At 35.4% G+C, this 20670-nt stretch overlaps 1 protein-coding gene across 1 annotated transcript; it reads right to left on the reverse strand.

The window, feature by feature from the left end:
• Nucleotides 1-571: 571 nt before the first annotated feature.
• Nucleotides 572-19828, reverse strand: LOC127846263 (uncharacterized). The gene is made up of 5 exons (XM_052377433.1): nucleotides 19742-19828; nucleotides 19055-19187; nucleotides 17705-17887; nucleotides 16622-16735; nucleotides 572-759 (listed from the first exon to the last, which is right to left on the reverse strand). Exons 1-5 carry the CDS (start codon nucleotides 19805-19807, stop codon nucleotides 572-574), a joined length of 684 nt encoding a protein of 227 aa, XP_052233393.1. The 5' UTR covers nucleotides 19808-19828.
• Nucleotides 19829-20670: the final 842 nt, after the last annotated feature.

The raw sequence follows: 20670 nt of genomic DNA on the forward strand, positions 1-20670 counted from the left end.
CTGGTACACTCCACCTCAATTTTGGGTACTTGGCTGAAGGACCATATTGTTGTTTATAAATGTATTCATTATACAAAGAAATCGTTTAACTCATTCTGATATACATTAACAACTGGTGTACCTAATGCTGTTACTAGTTAATTACAATAAATTATCATTTAGGTCAGAGGTCCTATAATAAATGTGGTGATGTGCATGCAACGGACGTGGATCCGAGGGTCGATGTGAACACCAGACAATGCAGCGTATATCGCCAGACAGTAAGAACGAACAACGACGTTGAAGGTATTTTTTTACATAAAGCATAACAACGCAATATATTATGTTCAATTGATAGTTATAATTTAAATATTATAATATAAAAACTAATATATCATATTTTCAATTGATAGTTGTAATTTAAATATTATTATATAAAAACTAATTCTAGTATATATCATAGTTCGAAACATATTTCTTTTTTCCAGGTACATCGCAGAATGAACGGTCGAGCAGGAGTCCCAACCTAGGGATTTTCGTGCTCGTCCCCCTATTTCGCCGTGAGGCAGATACAGTGGATTTGACAATCAGCCTAGTGTCGGAACACGCCCTGAAGCAGGAACACCGAAAAATATTCAAAGAAGTGCATGGGCGACTCTTCGCGATCTGGGAGAAGTACAAAGACGACGACATGACAACTACTTAACTGCTGAGAGCATGCAGCCATATCATTGGGCTGGGACCAGGCACAACCCATGGCAACATCCACGATGAGGACTTCTGAAATGCAATACATTGTATACATGATGTGTGTATGTGTATATGTATAGGATAGTAAGCTGTTATATTTTTATGCCCCCGAAGGAGGGCATATCGTGATCGGACCGTCCGTCGTCTGTCTACGCATTTAGGTTTCGAAAAATGCTCATAACTTCTATGTCGCTTCAGATATAACCTTCATTTTGGGTATGCATGTGTATATGGACAAGGCCTTTACATACACATTCAAATTTTTACCCCTTTGACCTTGACTTTGAACTTAGGGTCCGCGTTTAGGTTTCAAAATCTGCGTTAAGCTTTCGAAAAATGCTCATGACTTCTATGTCGCTTCAGATGTAACCTTCATATTTGGTACACATGTGTATATGAACAAGGCCTTTCCATACGCACAAACATTTTGACCCCTTTGACCTTGACTTAGAACTTGGTGTCCGCGTTTAGGTTTATAAATCTGCGTTTAGGTTTTGAAAAATGCTCATAACTTTTATGTCGCTTCAGATGTAACCTTCATATTTGGTATGCATGTGTTTATGGACAAGGCCTTTCCATACGCTCAAAAATGTTGACCCCTTTGACCTGACCTTTAACTTAGGGTCCGCGTTTATGTTTCGAAATCTGCATTTAGGTTTCGAAAAATGCTCATAACTTCTATGTCGCTTCAGTTGTAACCTTCATATTTGGTATGCATGTGTATATGGACAAGGCCTTTCCATACAACCACAAATTTTGACCCCTTTGACCTTGAACTTAGTGTCCGCGTTAAGGTTTCGAAATCTGCGTTTAGGTTGTGAAAACTGCTGATAACTTCTATCAAAGCGTTTTTCGGGGGCATATGTCATCCTATGCAGACAGCTCTGTTGTTTAATTATTTGTGTGATTTGTATATGTGTATTGAAACATTTTAAAATGAATGTATGCATTCACTTTTGATATTGTTAATGTCAATTTATTGAAAATGTTTGAATATATTTATGTATTTAAACAAGATATTTTTAAAATGTATGTATGCATTCACTTTTGATATTGTTCATGTATAATACAAAACAAGTATAGTCAATCTTGTTTCGTTTTTTTAGCTTAGCTTGGCCGTTTTCGGAGAAAACCCGAGGTATTGTCATAGCCAGCTCGTTGTGTCGTGTCGTCCGCCGGCGTCGTGCTAAACCTTGACATTTTGCTCTAAAATCAAAGTGCTTCCACCTACAACTTTGAAACTTCATATGTAGATGCACCTTGATGAGTTCTACACGCCACACCCATATTTGGGTCACAAGGTCAAAGGTCACGGCCATTGTGACCTTTAAAAAAATATGACAAGCTTTCATTTAAACTTTGGGAATGAATGTATATTACTATTTCTCTATAGTGGATGTTCACATTCAACTGAGACGACAATACACCTCTGCAGACGCATCAGCCATTAACCCGAGTCAAATGGCTATAACTTAAAGACCTACATCGACAGCCATTGAAAAATGCTGGCATTATATAGAATAGACCAAGCGTTGAAAGCCAGAATGCATATCTACAAAACCTGCAATAAAAGTCCGAAAAATTGAAATTACAAGCGCTACTTATTTAACATAAGAGACTATCGATTACTCATGTGTTCTATAAATGATTTCAAACTTTGATACGATATTGATTAAAAACCAAACTAATAACAAATGCAATTGATGATGTATTCACGTGAAATAAAAAAAATATCATGCACATACAATCATTGAATAAACATACGCACGTTCTTAAAAGAACATTAAATTCAGATACAGATGAGTTATTAACAATATGTATGCATTTTATTTGATTAGCTATTTGATTGATCGCCATACTGCAATTCAGAGTATCACGGTTCGATCCGTTGACTGGGTCACATAACCTGTGTGGGTATTGGTTATGATAGCCCTAACAGGCCATTTTGTTATCCGTTTCGTTTAGGGTAGTTGTCAATACAGTCGTGTTCTGAGAAAACGGTGCTTAATGCATGTGCGTAAAGTGTCGTCCCATATTAGCCTGTGCAGTCCGCATAGGCTTATCAGGGACGACACTTTCCGCCTTAATTGGATTTTTGCGAAGAGACTTCATTTAAACGAAAAATGGAAAAGCGTAAAATGTCGTTCCTTATTAGCCTATGCGAACTGCACAGGCTAATCTGGGATGACACTTTACGCACAAGCATTATGCCCAGTGTTCTCAGAACGCGACTCATATATGTATCCAGGAAAGCAACCTTTTGGAAATGCCCACTTATCTGCTGGTACAAATAAAGCTCACTCATGTATAATCCTTTCAAAATCACACACTTTATCAACCGTTATTATTTAAAGTAAGCTATCATTCGTTGATATAATGGACCAGCGTTGTTTTTACCGAGGGGTAAGAGTGTGTTTTAAGTAACTTTTTACCTAAACTTCAAACTTCCGGGATCAATTTATTCCCGGCATATGTATATACATCGAGTAATTTAACCAGGTAAAGCGGCCCATCCACACACACTATCATTGTCAATTTCACTGACTCAATAATATTGACAGAATATTTTTTGCCCTTTACCCATGTTGACTGTGTGGAAATTTTGACGAGACTACATATAGAAATGTATAAATATTGATTAAATATTATTGAAGGGTGCAAAACACTCGTCAATACAATTAACAATCCGTCAATAAATATTTGAGATCTCTAATTTTCTTTAATACATTGACTCAATCTTCAATATCATCCATTCACTATCAATTTTATTGTCAACCTTCATTATTTACAATAAAATTGACAATTATATTGATTGTGGATGGGCCGCTTAAGTGTGAGTTGCTTGACTGACCGTCACGATATACTAGTAACTGAACAAACAAACCAAATATAATATAACCCTATTGATTGGTAATCGTGACGTTGTAACTTACTGTTTACCTGCTTTTCTTTCGCGATGATGAGGCATTTTTTTTATAATTATATAGTACAGATTAAGCGCCACATTAAAGCTCGAATATTGAAGGCGTTTTTATATGCAAAGAAGTTCACCAAGCCGTTTACACTTTGACAGGAGATGTTGACACTATATGATACAACGATGAAAAACGAAGACTTTATACTATGCAAAATAACACACACAGTAACATGGCATATCCAGTTTCAAACTCAATACTGTTGTACCTTTATTATAAATACAAATAACGTATTCAGTGTTATTAGATTCGCACCAGAACAATGGGTAATGAACATAATAAATTATTCGTATTTTCTTTATGGATGTAAGCTTTCGTGATGAAAGTGAGACATGCAACTTACGTATTAAACTTCCAAAGCAGTATTACATGAAAAGCATGATGGTGAGTTTCAGTATAATGTATGACACAAAGTGTATAATAAGCTCGTCTTCAGCATACCACACAGCACGCCACTGATACCTATGTGCACTAATTACACTCGGAAATACAATATAGCACCAGACAAGATGATCATGTCAATACATGTATATAACCATTATATATTCTCGTTTACAAGATGCTTTCAAGTAGTTTGATGCTGTGATGCTTGGTATATTTCAAAACTACAACCTATACAGCAAATCTGACCAAATTCACAGTGATCTCTTCCGTTCAATGCCAGCCGATAAATGAGCCACGCTCTGTGAAAATCGGGCTTAATGCATGCGCGTAAAGTGTAGTCTGTGATTTACCTGTGCATTCCTTACAGACAAATTAGAAACGACACTTTTGCCTAGATTAGATTTTCGTGTTGATGAGAATTTCTTTAAACGAACAGTTCAAAACAGCGGAAAGCGTCACACCTGACTAGCCTCTGCGATCTGCACAGGCTACTGTGGATATACTTACCGCACATGCATTAAGCCCGGTTTCTGCAAAGACCGGCTAAACTAAATATTCACCACAACATTAACAAGAAATGTAATCACATTACGGTGAAATGAATCGAACATCGCCGATACGACTCACGCTGAGGACAATATGTCGCACAGCGTTGATACCAAGAAATTGGTTATTGCGCACATTTATCCTGTTCCCGGATAGTATTTCAGGGAAAGAAAATGCATTACTGAATGGAAATAAGTTACAATCGAATTGTCATATTGGTTTAGATTCAGCAATCTGAACATGTAACAATAAATATATGTGTAGACGTGTGTACCTACTTGTTTTAGGAAAAGAAGATTTATGATTTCTCGATACGTGTTATTACGAACATTACGCGAGATAATTATAAAAAATCAAGGCTCAATCTACTTCTATAGCGCTGAATTTCCAAGAGCAATGACTTTGCTGCATTGAATCTTCGATATAAATACGTAATAAATACAGTGTACATTGATGGCATATTGATAATGTGAAACATGTAAAGGAAAAAAAGAAAAACAAGTTTAAATGAAATATTGCAATTAAAAATATAGAAAAAAACTGTCCAAAAAGTATGTATAAACTGTATTGCCGTTCAAATATTTACATGCTTTTACAAAAGGACGGATATATCTAATATAGAGAATGTCAAGTATGAGTTGATCGTTCATAACAGTATAATGAGATTATATCAGACTCGTTCTGGGAAAACTGGGCTTAATGCATGTGCTTAAAGATTTAGTTTATTTGATAATACAGTAGGCAATAAGCCCATGAGTATACATGAAATGTCACATGCAATATGCATAAAACAAAGTCAGAGGTCATTAAAATTATAAACACAAAAAATAAATCGGTACATTCTTAAACAAAGTATTGGGTATTTAAGAGAGGACCATATACAGCGAGAGGCTGGGCTGAAATATATACAAAAATCCTACCCTAAACGTAATATGTATTATAAGTATTTCTTATTTCCAATGCTTTAAAAATAAAAATAGCTAAATTTTTAACAATATTAAAGTGTCTGCCAGATTAATCTGTACAGTGCGCACATGCGAATCTGGGACGACACTACGCTTTTATGGAATTTTGCGTTGAATGGAGGTCTATTCTTACAGAAATCCAGTTTATGTGGACAGTGTCGTCCCTGATTAGCCCGTGCGGGCTGTACATGCTAATCTGGGAACACAGTTTCCACACATGCATTTAGCCCAGTGTTCTTTGAACGAGAGATATATTCTTTAAGGTTGTAAATGGTTGACATTTAATAGTCTTATAACAATAAAAATATCAGTAAAATTAAAAAAAAATGGATATGTATTTGGGACCACATTCGTTAGTTTAAAACTGCAAAATACATTATTTGAAATACAATATATGATATGAAAACGCGCGTAGCATTTCGTTACATAATACAACCTCATTAAAGAAATTACTTCTGCATATACAACACAGTATTGAAAGTGCATAAGGTATCAAATACAACCGTTGTGCATTTAAGCAAATCGAATGGACAGACATTCACAATATCACAACAAAAACATCACAATATACTTAATAAAAAACTCTTCCTATCTGGACACTTGAACTCAAGACAGACGAGACATCAGTCTCGTACTTTTGAGACTGAAAAAAGAATTATGATATATTATTTTTAGAAACTACCAACGCATTTTGTATTTAGGCACCTTACCTACCGACACACTTTTAGTTTGGTATTAATGGGTATTCTTTTTTTCTAAAAAAAATACTATATACCCGTAAAAAAGTTATTATTTGCACAAGGTGCATTCCAATTATGAACACGAACTACAGAAGAAAAATGAATATTATAGAAAAATATTTCCTAATCTGACCAAATGAATTATAGTATCTGTTTTAAAGGACAATAAAGCAAATTTCCTATACACAAGTTAATTTCCTTTAAACTAAAAATAACCTTCGTCAGAGCATCACACACATGTTTATTTATAAACGTGTAGGCTTATGTTTCTTAACCCTTAAAGCGCTGGAGCTGAATTTTAAAGGCCTTTGCAAACAGTTTGGATCCAGATGAGACGCCACAGAACGTGGCGTCTCATCAGGATCCAAACTGTTTGCTATTCTGATAGTATTCTTTGAAAAAAATCGAAGAAAATGCTAATTTTAGAAATTCTGCAGACGACATTTTAGCAGACGACAAATTTCCCAGCATGCAAAGGGTTAATCCATACGAAACTTTGTTGCGGTATAAGCAACACCTGAATGTGCACATTCGTATAGCATTAGAGCAAAGATCTGTGAAAAAGGGGTTTCATGCATGTGCGTAAAGTGCCGTACCAGTTTAGCCTGTGACGTCCACACAGGCTAATCAGGGACGACACTTTACGCGTGTATGATATGTTCTGTTTTAAGAAAGTATATTCTTAGCAAATATCCAGTTAAGGCGAAGAGTGTCGTCCCTGATAAGCCTGTGCGGACTACTCAGGCTTATCTGGGACGACACTTTACGCACATGTATTTAACCCCCTTTTTACAGAGCACGACTCATTTGTATACATCTTTTGTTCAATTCTTAGAAGTCAGCGTTAAGTTAGTATGCATTGTTAAGGTAGCGAAAACTCCTCCCAGAGATTATGTCCCCATAGTGAACCAACTCGGTTCAGTCTTATCGGCGCGGAGGTTGATGGGATCGAAATATGAAGATGTTGTAAGAAATGCGTTGTTGTATTGAAATCACTGCGTGACACGCGGAATTCAGTCCCGTGGTAGCAGACGTGACTTGTCGTTGTCGTCATACGAATGTGAGTCTGCTAAATCTTGTGGAGGTTGTCGTGGTAACGTGTGCGTATAATTATCTGAAAATATCAACAATGTACTAAGTATATTGGTTTTTCTTCAGAGTACAAATATATCAGTACTGATCACTAATGATGAAAATCGTTCAGTATTTATAGGCATACACCGTTTGAAGATGTTTTGTATTCTTCTAATTTATCGTTTTTGCCTCACGGCAAATAAAGCAGAAGTGTCACAATTCAGTCCTATGTATTATGTTGGCAATACAACGACATGATGAAAGTGTATGATGCTCGAAATGCGCATTATAAACAACAACAACAATATTACACATAAAATATATGGTAAAATTAAGAACAATCTTTAAACATAAAGAAATATCGACCCAAAATAATTGTTTTATCCCGCGATGATCTCAAAATAACGTTCAATCCAATAGCTTTTTAACTACCTGTAACTATGTAGAGGTTACATTATACTAAATAATAGAGTCGTGTAGGCTGTCCTCTCTAACAAAAATCATCATAGTTTACTCGAAGGCATGTTTTACACTTTAAACTATCTGGTTTTATCTTTTGGAGATAGGGCATGAATAGGTGCTCAGTACTAAATCCATGAAATATTATAAAGTTACAGACTATAGTAAAAAAAATGCCACTCTGGATCAGCAGACGATTTATTTCATAAATCAATCTCTGGGTTAATGGTCGCCATCTTTCGAACTACTTTCAAAAGTACAACAACAACAATAACAGTAGAAGACAATTTTAATTGCGAAAAGTTGAATAATTGAGTACATGTGTCACGGTTGTTGAGTGAAATAGTGTTATTTTCAACTGTGTATGAAGCATGTGAACTGGTAGTGGAATAACCGAATTGTTGGTGGAAATGGAATTTAGAAATATATCTAATAATTCATCATCGTGTAGAATAATCATCAGCAGCATTTCTGTGGAACATTGCACTATTAAAAAAACAAGTGTTTCATAGATATGGTGCTTTTGACATAGTTCACTAACCATCAAGACTGAAATGATTCATGCACACAGGTAAAGTAAATAATTGAATTTGTGCAGAATGTTTATTTTTTACAAATTATTATTTATTAAATTTGACCAATTTATTTTAGATTGATTGCACTGAAACTCAAAGTCTAAAGCTTAGTAAGACACTTAAGCCAGTTTTCTGACAAGAAACAATACTTGTTCAGAGTATAGCAGGCTCATGCGGCCTCTGGTTTATTAATTTGGCCTCGGCCTTTAACCTGGGTCGCTTTGATTTCAGGTGTTTAGCCCCCATATCAACAAGGCTCTCGACCCTATATGTAGTTATTCATATTGTTTAAAGATTTTGAGAACCCTCACTCGGTGCCAGTGGGGATAAAACAGGTACCTTCTTATAGCTAGATGAATGCATCAAATATGCCAGCAACACTTTATAATCAATAACTTTATAATTGATGATTCTGTTCTTTTAACTACATTACTAATTTACCAAAACAATGTGAAACACATTTTTATGCCCCCAAAGGAGGGCATATAGTGATCGCACTGTCCGTCTGTCTATCCGTCACACTTTGCATTTAGGTTTCGAAAAAATGCTCATAACTTCTATGTCGCTTCAGATGTAACATTCATATTTGGTATGCATGTGTATATGGACAAGGCCTTCCCATACACACACAAATTTTTACCCCTTTGACCTTGAACTTAGGGTCGGCTTTTAGGTTTTGAAAAATGCTCATAACTTCTATTAAAGCGTTTATCGGGGGCGTATGTCATCCTACGGAGACAGCTCTTGTTTTTGCTACTGTCCTCTGCACAAACCATGATATATCTGCATATATGCATCCAACCAAATCAGTAAAACTATTTGTCACTTAATTACAGTAAACTTATTGCATGTTAACTTTTCAACAATATATATACATATATACATGTATATATAATTATATATAACAGATCTTGAAAAAAAACTCACATCAAACTTCAAATTGTTTTAGTAAATTATAGGCTTTAATTGGTATTGTGACATTGACACCACTCATGCATGCGACTATACAATTATACAACTATGGAGCACATTATTTATGAGAAATTCCAATACATCAACATATCGTCTCAGATTTAAGGCAGATAATCTAGTGCTTTTTGCTGCCATTTTTACTATTACACATTTTTTCATTTTATGTTATGATGCATTGATCTTGTTTCTAAATTAACCAAGCAATCATGTTAAACTTTTGAAGAAAGATGTTGTCTGATAAATATAGAAAATATAATCACTACAAAGTGAACAAAATTCAGTTGAATACTGTGACCAACAAAGATTTGCCAAAGAGCAATTCAGATCATGATTTAAATTAAATACAAGTAATATGAAAGTCTGCCTATTGGATCCCAGTTAAGACTTATTTGTCAAATCTGCACATTAATTTTCCCTTAGCCATGTAGAATTGGGGACTAAATACCATCAAGTCATGTAAAAAGGAGCAGGGTATAGCACGCTGCTATTGATCTCTTGAGCTTTCACAAGAATTTTACGGGTAATTTTCATACAACAATTGATATTATGTAGTGTAATGATAAAGCATTATGAGCACAAATTATATCTCTTACTAGTGGTGCAAAAATCATTTAAGTGTCACATTTCAAAAGAAAATTTATATAAAAAGGTATTATTAATTGTTAAAACGTTATAAAAGGTTATTTCAATTCACTAAAGCATTTAATTACAAGAACAAGTGCATTTTATGTCCATTACAATACATGTAACAGTATTGGCATTGTATTTATCTGCATTTGATGTGCATTTAATACACTTAAAAATGCAGACAAGACACACTTCTAACAGAAACAAATGTATTTTTTTCTGTATTTTTCCAGCATTAATACTCTTCAAGTGTATTTTTTATCATCCCAAATACACTTTACCAGGAAAAAGTATGTTAAAATGCATTTTTAGTTTGTTTTAAGTATATTTTCAAATGCATTAAGACACTCTTTTCTTTTGCAAAAAATGTTGAACAAAAACTTGAAAATATTTAATATACTAAAGCGTAGTAATAATTAAAGTTTTGTATGAGCATCAAAAACAGTGTCAAATTCATACCAGTGCCTATTTAGTAGCAGTAGGCCTTATATGGTCTACTTGTGGTAGAATTAATGCATTTTGTATAATACAACATACATAAATTAAAAAATATAGCTGCCCATACAGTTCAATACAATGTTCAATTAACTACACTATGCAAAGTTGAAATATGACATCAAGCTTGGAATAATCTTTTCAATAATGAACTAGAAATGGCGCGGCAGAGGCCGACGCGTATCCCCACGCCGAATGTTTGACCTAGGTGTGCCCCAGGGTTGGTAATGGGGCCATGCATAGCTGAGATTGACCGTATTGTCATAAGAGAAGTTCATCATTAATTAGAAGTGAATTGGTGTAGAAATGAAGAAGTTATAGTAAAAGGCAATTTTGGGTGGGTGTGACATATGTGGGCAGGGCGCCCCAGGGTTGGTAATTGTGCCATGCATAGTTGAGATTGACCGTATTGTCATAAGAGAGGTTCAGTATCAATTTGAAGTGAATCGGTGTAGAAATGAAGAAATTATAGTAAAAGGCAATTTTGGGTGGGTGTGGTCTATGTGGGCGGGGCGCCCCAGGGTTGGTAATGGGGCCATGCATAGTTGAGATTGACTGTATTGTCATAAGAGAAGTTCAATATCAATTTGAAGTGAATCGGTGTAGAAATGAAGAAATTATAGTAAAGGCAATTTTGGGTGGGTGTGGTCTATGTGGGCGGGGCCCCAGGGTTGGTTATGGGGCCATGCATAGTTGAGATTGACCCTAATGTCATAAGAGAAGTTCAGTATCAATTTGAAGTGAATCCGTGTAGAAATGAAAAAATTATAGTAAATGGAATTTTTTGGTGGGTGTGGCCTATGTGGGCGGGCGCCCCAGGGTTGGGATTGGGGCCATGCATAGTTGAGATTGACCCTAATGTCATAACAAAAGTTCAGTATCAATTTGAAGTGAATCCGTGTAGAAATGAAAAAATTATAGTAAATGGAAATTTTTGGTGGGTGTGGCCTATGTGGGCGGGGCGCCCCAGGGTTGGGAATGGGGCCATGCATGGTTGAGATTGACCGTATTGTCATAGGTGAGGTCCAGTATCAATTTGAAGTGAATCGGTGTAGAAATAAAGAAGTAAATGTAAAATAACCTAAAAAAATGAGTGATAATTTCTGACGCGGCCCCACCCCAACCCCTATAACTTTTGACCCAGGGGTCAGATCAAAATTCCAAATAGTGCAGGGTCGCACATATGCTCATAGCTACCATGTGTGTAAATTTCAAGGTTCTAGTGCTTTTAGTGTAGGAGGAGATAGTGGCCAGGACGGACGGACAGACGGACGGACGGCGGAGATCACCACAATATCCCCACCTTTTTTTCAAAAAGCGTGGGGATAATAATATGCTGTTTTAATTTATAAGTGAAATAGACACTTGCATATAAAAACTGATATTAAATCAAAACTAAATGTTTAATTTGATTTTTAGCTCCACTGGCCAAAGGTCCTGTGTCCATCGTGCATCCATGCATAAACTTTTCCTTTAAACATCTTCTCCTAAACTACTGGTCCAATTCTGATGAAATTTCTTAGGAATGTTCCTGGGGTGTACCTCTTTCAAATTTGTTCAAATTATGCCCCTGGGGTCAAATTTGACTCTGCCCTGGGGGTCACAAAATTGGAAATTTGCTTAAATAAGGCCTATTTTGTGAAAACTTTCAAAATCTCCCGTCCATAACCATTGGGCCTAGGGCTATCAAATTTGGTATGTAGAGACATCTAATAGTCCTCTACCTAATTTGTTCAAATTATACCCCTGGGGTCAAATTTGACCCTGCCCCGGGGGTCACAAAATTGAACATATGCTTATATAGGGTATATTTTGTGAAAACTTTACAAATCTTCTCGTCCATAACCATTGGGCCTAGGGCTACCAAATTTGGTATGTAGTGGCATCTTATAGTCCTCTACCAAGTTTGTTCAAATTATGCCCCTGGGGTCAAGTTTGACCCTGCCCCGAGGGTCACAAAATTGAACATATGCTTATATAAGGCCTATTTTGTGAAAATTTCAAAAAATTTCTTGTCAATAACAATCCGGCCTAGGGCTATCAAATTTGGTATATAGTGACATCTAATAGTCCTCTACCAAATTTGTTCAAATTTAATCCCTAGGGTCAAATTTGACCCTGACCCGGGGGTCACAAAATTGAACATATGCTTATATAATGCCTATTTTGTGATAACTTAAAAAAAAATCTTGTCCATAACCATTAGGCCTAGGGCTACACAATTTGGTATGTAGTGACATTGTATAGTCCTCTACTTAGTTTGTTCAAATTATGCCCCAGGGGTCAAATTTGACCCTGCCCCGGAGGCCACAAAATCAATTATATGCTTATATAGTGCCTATTTTGTGAAAATTTTAAAACTCTTCTTGTCCTTAACCATAAGGCATAGGGCTACCAAATTTGGTATGTAGTGACATGTTATAGTTCTCTACCAAGTTTGTTCAAATTATGCCCCTTGGGTCAAATTTGACCCTGCCCGGGGTCACAAAACTGAACATACGCTTATATGGGGCCTATTTTGTGAAAACTTTAAAAATCTTGTTGTCCATAACCATTGGGCCTAGGGCTACCAAATTTGGTATGTAGTGACATCTAATAAACCTCTACCAAATTTGTTCAAATAATGCCTCTGGGGTCAACTTTGACCCTGCCCCGGGGGGTCACAAAATTGAATAAATGCTTTTAAAGCGCCTATTTTGTGAAATCTTTAAAAATCTTCTTGTCGAAAACCATTTGGACTATGGCTACCAAATTTGGTATGCAGTAACATCTTATAGTCCTCTACCAAGTTTGTTCAAATTATGCCCTTTGGGTCAAATTTGATCCTGACCCGCATGTCACAAAATTGAACATTATATACGCTTATATCTTGCTTATTTTGTGAAAACTTTAAAAATATTCTTGTCCTTAACTCTAGGACCTAGGGCTACCACATTTTGTATGTAGTGAGATATAGTAGTCCTCTACAAAGTTTTCCCAAATTATGCCTCTGGGGTTAAATTTGACCCAGCCCAGAAGGTCACAAAAGTGTACATGTGCTTAAATAGGGCCTATATTTAAGTATTTGCACATGCAGAGAAATTTGTTTCAGCCTTTTTTTCAGCAGTGGAGGGATACAGGGCCATCATGGTCTTCTTGTTTAAATACTCAAAAAATGAAACCGTGTTCATGCTTGCATGAACACAGTTTATAAATGCTGTCAGAATTATAAAATATGCAATTACTATAAATACAAATGCCAGGGAAAAGTGCTTTTTGTACTTAAAAATTCGAATGAATATTACAATAATACATTCTGAATACTTTAGTATGTAATTAACAGTTTTGTCTGAGAAAATCCCTAAATTTTATATATTTATTCAAATTCACATAAATCATATTTCAAAAACACATCATGACTTCAAATCCTTTCACACAATACTGAAAAAAAATGCACAGTTTCTGATTGTTATTGATTCTTTATTAATTTATACATGTACCATTTTTTAATCTTGATGCATCCTCAATTGTATAATGCACATCGTAATCTGTTTTAACAATTATAATATAAAGATTAAGGCTGACTCAGTAAAATAATAATCCATGATTTCTGCAGTACTTGCAGACAAAATAGGAATACTGCTGTGATATTATCTATCTATCTAATGGGATATTAATCTGGCTTCAATAGAAAAAATCAAAGCATACACATGTATAAAATGTGTATGCATATATTAGTTAAACTTAAATTGATTGACCATCGATACAAAGATATTATAATATATGTATGTATATATATATCCTTGTAAAACTAAAAATTAAATATGTATGTTTCTATTACATCATTTAGGACTTTTATTTTCAGACAAAGTAGAGTGAAGCTTAAAACAGTATCCAATTGTAACAGTCAATTTTGGGAAAATCAACCTTATAATTATTTTCTGTGTTGGCCAATGTCATAATTGGTATAAAATGTATATTGAACTGGAAGTTTTCTTTATTTTAAATGATAACATTTGCTTTGTCAGCCATAATTGTCACAATCAAGTGGTCTTTTTACACTGTAGTTTTCTCACTGACTATGGGTTTGTTCTGAGAATGAGCCACACAAAGTATCGTTGGGGAGATGAGTTGTCAATTTTATGTTTATCAGTCTTTCATAATCAAGTATACCTGTAAAAAGGGAATTTGTAACTAATAATCACACAATATACACAATTAAAATTGTTTGCATTTAGATTTATTTAGTACTGCACATTAATCATTTTCCAAAAATATGTAGCAACATAACATTATATAATGCTGCAATACTTAAGTAATTTACTAATTAAAGGTCGCTGATGTGTAATGGATGTGGTGTCCACCTAATGATCTGGAGGTCACTGGTTTGATCCCCAGTGTGGGAGCATTCTTAAGAAATCTCCAAGAGACACCCAAGTACTGGTTCTAGGCCCAGGAAAAGAACTCAAGAGCATTTCACATACATGTACGTAGTTAGTACTTTAAATTTAATCGAACTAAAAATGGGTTAAAACTAACAATGAAACCCTTATTAATACATTTTATTTTGAATCAAGCAAATGTGCAAATTCATTAAAAATAATGAGTAAAATTTAAAAATTCTACTTTAAAGTAATCATGATAATTTAGATCATTTTCAGAATATTTAATGATGATAATGATACAATCATATATTCCCTAAATGATAAAAATAAAACATGTAATGTTAATTTATGAAAAAAAAAACGTTTTAATTTTATCAATATCATGGTAATTACAACTAGATACAGGCAATTAGATCAGAAACGTGCATTAATTATATTAACCCATTCATGCCTAGTGTCCTGAAAAAAAGGACATTGCAAACAGCGTAGACCCAGATGAGACGCCGCATAATGCGGCGTCTCATCTGGGTCTGCGCTGTTTGCTTAAAGAAATTTCTGTAAGAAATATTCTAAATATAGAAATAAATATACCAGACAGCCATACTTTTGGAAATAAATTGATCCAATTTAGAAGGATGGGAGAGTCCACTGGGCATAAATGGGTTAATGAACAACCCAGACATTTGTAGTGATTTATGGTCACTATTTGATTAACGTTCTATACATGACCTGTCATAAAAGGTATTTTTTAGCCAGTACTACAATCGGCAATGATAGTCTGTATTGCATATATATTCCAACGTCTATTATCGATTCGCTTCCTCAAACTGAACAAATATTTAATGTTTACATCGCGAAACGTAATGCATCCAGTTTCACTTTCGGTTTGGTTGGTTTTGTAAACACCGTACTTTCATCTTAAAAATTGGATGATAGGGTGATTAAATAATAATGGAAAAGTAAATCACTTGGATAATAGTTCAAAATGCAACACAAATGAACGTTAATAGTGCTCTTAATATCAAAGTTTCGGTAAAAAGTTTGGCGCTAGTTCAACGCGCATCGTATACAGCCTCATAACAATAGACTGACAACCTTTTGGGTAGTAAAGTAGTAATACAAGGCAATATGGCGACCGTTAGCCACGAGGCCTATCTTACGGAGGTATCCGAGATAGCCGATGTATCACGATTGAAAAAATGCACTGAAAAAGGTTTCATTCCACTATAAAACGGCCGAAACAATGTGCAAAAACAGTAAATTTTGATTTTGTGTCAAGTTCTACATTGGTTTTAGCATGCCATATCTTTTTATTGCTTAAATCAATTCAGCGTAGAATACCCTTTAAAAAAGGTATGGTTATGTGGGTCTCTATTAGCAAAATGTTGCTTATATTTTCGCTTAAAGTTGTCGCTTTTAAATTGAATTTTATAGGGGAAATAATTAGTATATTGTGACCTTAACGGACATACTGATCATTGTTTAGTATTATATTTATAAATAGGCTACTGCAGATTTCATACGACCATGAAAGATATATAAGCCTCGTTCTGGGAAAACCTGGCTTAATTCATGTGCGTTAAGTGTCGTCCCAGATAAGTCTGTGCAGTCCGCAGACCCATTAAGTCATTGTCATAAAAACTGCCTTATTTAAAGACTCGGGAGACAAAAATAGGTGCTGACAATTGGCGTTTAAGTTATAAAGTAAAAGAATACCGTTGTTAATAACGTCTGGAGCGTTGCTTAAGTCCGTCTGCTGCAGAATTTGTGTCAGCTCGACGGCAACGTCTGTTGTGGCGCTGTCCGACGTCTCCTTGTTAGCCACGTGCACTGAAATCGTGGTCATACCAGGCCCCGTGTTCACAAAACATTTTTTGCAATCGAAAATCGATTTTGCTTGTCATAGAAAATGGATTTCCATTGTAGTTGATAGGCAAAAATGAAAATCGATGTCAGTTAAAATCGATTTTTGATTGCAAAATCGTTTTGTGAACACGGGGCCTGATTTGCACGTCTACGCAACATTATAAGTGCATAACTTGTACTTAATTGGATGTGTTGATAATACGTTTAATGAAGGCAAAAGAGTTGTTATGAACTTAATAAAAAATTGAGACAATCATTGCTTTTGTTTTCTTTTTTATTTATAGTCAGCTCAAATTCAAACGTCGGCTACGAATTTTTTTATATAAACATGCATGTGTTAGAAACAGAGCATTGACGGAAACGCGATGTAATTTCGTGCCCCGAATGCCACATATGTAATGTGTTATGATGTAATTATATTAAACATCAGTGCCGTTTGTGGTTGATTTTTAAGTAGGCCTATACTAATTCAAAAAGATGTTTAATTAAATTGTATATTTAATTTCATTCTGGTTAGAATTGCACTTAAATAGCAACAGGTACTAAATCACTCTTTGCATACACACATGTGCAAAGATCACTTAGTTCAATATGTTCCATATTAATCCAAGTACAATAATTATTACGCGGAACTCTGTGAAAACTGTTAGCTTTTCGCTTATTTAATCGAGTTGCAATTAAAAATGACTTAATTCCACTGTGCATCGTCATTCAAACTTAAGCGACCTCAGGTCCTTTGTCTAATTGTGAATATTACCATGTTTTACACTTGCTTATAACAGTAAAAAGTTGTTTGTACATAGACATAAGTTGAGGTCCGATTTAAAGATTTATAGCCAATGAGTCCAATCGAATGTCTGTTGTTGTTTTATTTTTTCATTTAAATCATGTTTAAACGTGTTCAATTGCTGTTAATGATATTTTTTAACTTACCTTTTCGTTTTGAATATTGCCTTATGGCGAAGACAGCAAAAACTGCTATGAAAAGAACTATGAAGGTGGCGGCGAAAAAAATATCCCAGTGTAACCTCGGTATAACGTGGCCTCGATACAAGGTCAGACCGTGACCTCGGATTATGCTGGACACGTGGTACATGGAAACAGATCCAACCTCGTCTGCAAAAAAGGAATAAGTGATTGTAAGTGTTGGATGCACCCGACGAATTTGATAGAGAGAAAGATGATATATTTATTAAAAGGAAAAGAAATCGCAATGTCTTCAATGTGTATTACAATCAATTTTGGACTATCAGTTATCCTTTGACCAGCATTATTTGACAATAGACAAAACCTCCATCAATATTAAAGAAAGAGTTAGGTTTCTTGTACACTGCATGCACTTCCTCTCAACGTTGTATATTTGCTGTTTAAGTACATTGTGTAATTGGACCCTGTGCAAAAATCTATCAAGGGCTAATACTTTAAAACACTTTACAAACTTCAGTGTTCTTTGTAAATCTGTGGAGTTTCACCTTAATATCTAAAATATAATGGACGTACAGAGTGAACAAAGGGCAGTTACCCTGTAATATTGAAGAAAGAGTTGTGGTTCTTTAATGTGCACTTGCTCTCAAATTCCTTAATCAGTACATAATATATTTCTTTGAATCCATTCAATACTTTCTTTAATTATGTTTTGCACAACAAAATTACAGTATGAACGTATCTTCTGCGTAAAAAAATAGCGAATGGCTATGGCACGAAAATTACAACAGAAAGATGTGTGTTATTATTGTACCTGCCCTCCATTGTATTGGCTGGCCGATGCTGTTATACAATGATCTTAAAGTTAATGGTGCAACCGTCCGCACATGGGATGGAAATATATAAACCACGCAAAAGCATATGACTTTAAGTTGAGTTCAGAGTTTAATTTCTTATTCAGTTCAGAGTTCTTTTTTTTGTTCAGTTAAGATGCATGAATTGGTTTACGTTTTCCGGTCAGTCTACCATGTTGAGTACCGTTAATCAGCATAAAAACATTCCCCAATGTTAGTAGAGTGTCGTTTAAGATAAACCTGTGCAGTGCGCACAGGCTAATCAGGGATAACACTTTCAACCTAGAGTGGAATTTTGTTTAGATGATACTTCCTTTAAACGAAAAAAATCAAAAAAGTGTCGCCCCTTATTGGCCTGTGCGAACTGCACATTCTTATCTGAAACGACACTTTACGAAAATGAATTAAACCCAGTTTCCCAGACCGCAGCTCATATGATGTGTGAAAAAGTCTACAAAGAGATTCTACGTGTGCTTTGTCAAAGCTAGACTGTATAGCTACGTACCAGAGCGTTCCACGTAGAACTTCATGCTGTAGCGCGTCCCCAGGGCCAAGGTATGCAGGTCCTGTAGAGTGAGGCCCATGCTGAACACCGGCATACACACGGGGCTGTAGTCGAACATGCCACACCAGTACCTCTACAACGGAAATAGGACGGAAAGCTAACTGGGAGATACGGCTAAATTTAGTGGTACTTTTACATATGATACAAATAATAAGTATTATGCGGATTGATCCCATGAGTTTCGTTTATTGTTTTATGTGGGTCCTTGGATTTTGGCATACAAATTATGCTGATTAAAGATATTATGTTAATTTAGATTTTTTTTTCCGATATTGGTCAGTGCTATGTAGAAATAACGCGTTTTCACATAGAAATCAATGAAATATTTAGTATCATCTGTCTATTATACACTAAAGAGTAAACGCATTTAGTAGCATTCATTCACGTTATATATATGTTTATTTAAATACAAAGACTGTACTCTAATAATCGCACGATAAGCGCTACTTTCACAGATATAGCAAGCCGCAAAACAATGACAACAATCTGAATTGTTTGTATAAAATTGCCGTTTTTCCACATTCTGATTATATAAATACATATATATATATAATATTTGCAGGATTGATATATATTGATATAATTAAGCCCAGTTTTCCAGGAACGAGGCGCCATTATCTCGCTTACTTGGCGACTGTAGAACGCAAAGGTCTCCGCTCCTGTGTGCCACTTCACTCTCACGTTGCAGTCCATCTCGTAATTTGGGGTGATCACAGTGACGCAGATTTGGCACTTAACGTCATCTTGTGTTACGTTATAACTACACTCGTCGACGACACGTTCCTCATTGGTGAACGTAATAATTACCGAACTTGACGTATTTATTTTGATACTTCCGCCGCATTTTGCTGGCAAGGCAATATTTGCAGCTGCAATATAAATAGTATTAATTAATTATACGTGAACTATGCTTTCTGATACACCCGCTCCTCGCCTCGTACACGATTCAATACCCAGTCCCGTCGCATGTGCGGATGGTTGTTGGTCACCATATCGGACTGGCGGAATCCCGTCCGGGTTCTCAGGTCCAACCCCTATAACACCACTCCCTTATTTACTTATTAACTTTAACGGAAATTATCCCAGCGTTCGTGTGTCAGCTAAGCTAATAGGGGAGCTTGGACACACTCCCACATAATGTTGCCTCAAAAACGTAGAAATACAAAGGTTTAACCCATTTAAGCATAGTGGACTCTCCCATCCTTCTAAATTGGATCAATTTATTTCCAAAATTAGGGATGTCTATTATATTTATTTCTATATTTAGAATATCTCTTACAGAAATTTCTTTAAGCAAACATCGCAGACCCTGATAAGACGCCGCATCATGCGGCGTCTCATCTGGGTCTACGCTGTTTGCCAAGGCTTTTTTCTAAATGCTAGGGTTAATACCAGCGCGGTATGAAAAACATTCATTAACACAATTCAATTAGGAGTGGGGTATCATTTTAATGGAAGTCTGGAAACTGTTAGAGTCTTGGAAATTAAACCTGATCAATCCATTATTTGCAACAGAACATATTATTGCTATGGAAACTTCGCAATGATGTAAGAGA

This window comes from Dreissena polymorpha, chromosome 9, assembly GCF_020536995.1.
Source record: "Dreissena polymorpha isolate Duluth1 chromosome 9, UMN_Dpol_1.0, whole genome shotgun sequence".
Lineage (NCBI taxonomy): Eukaryota > Metazoa > Mollusca > Bivalvia > Myida > Dreissenidae > Dreissena > Dreissena polymorpha.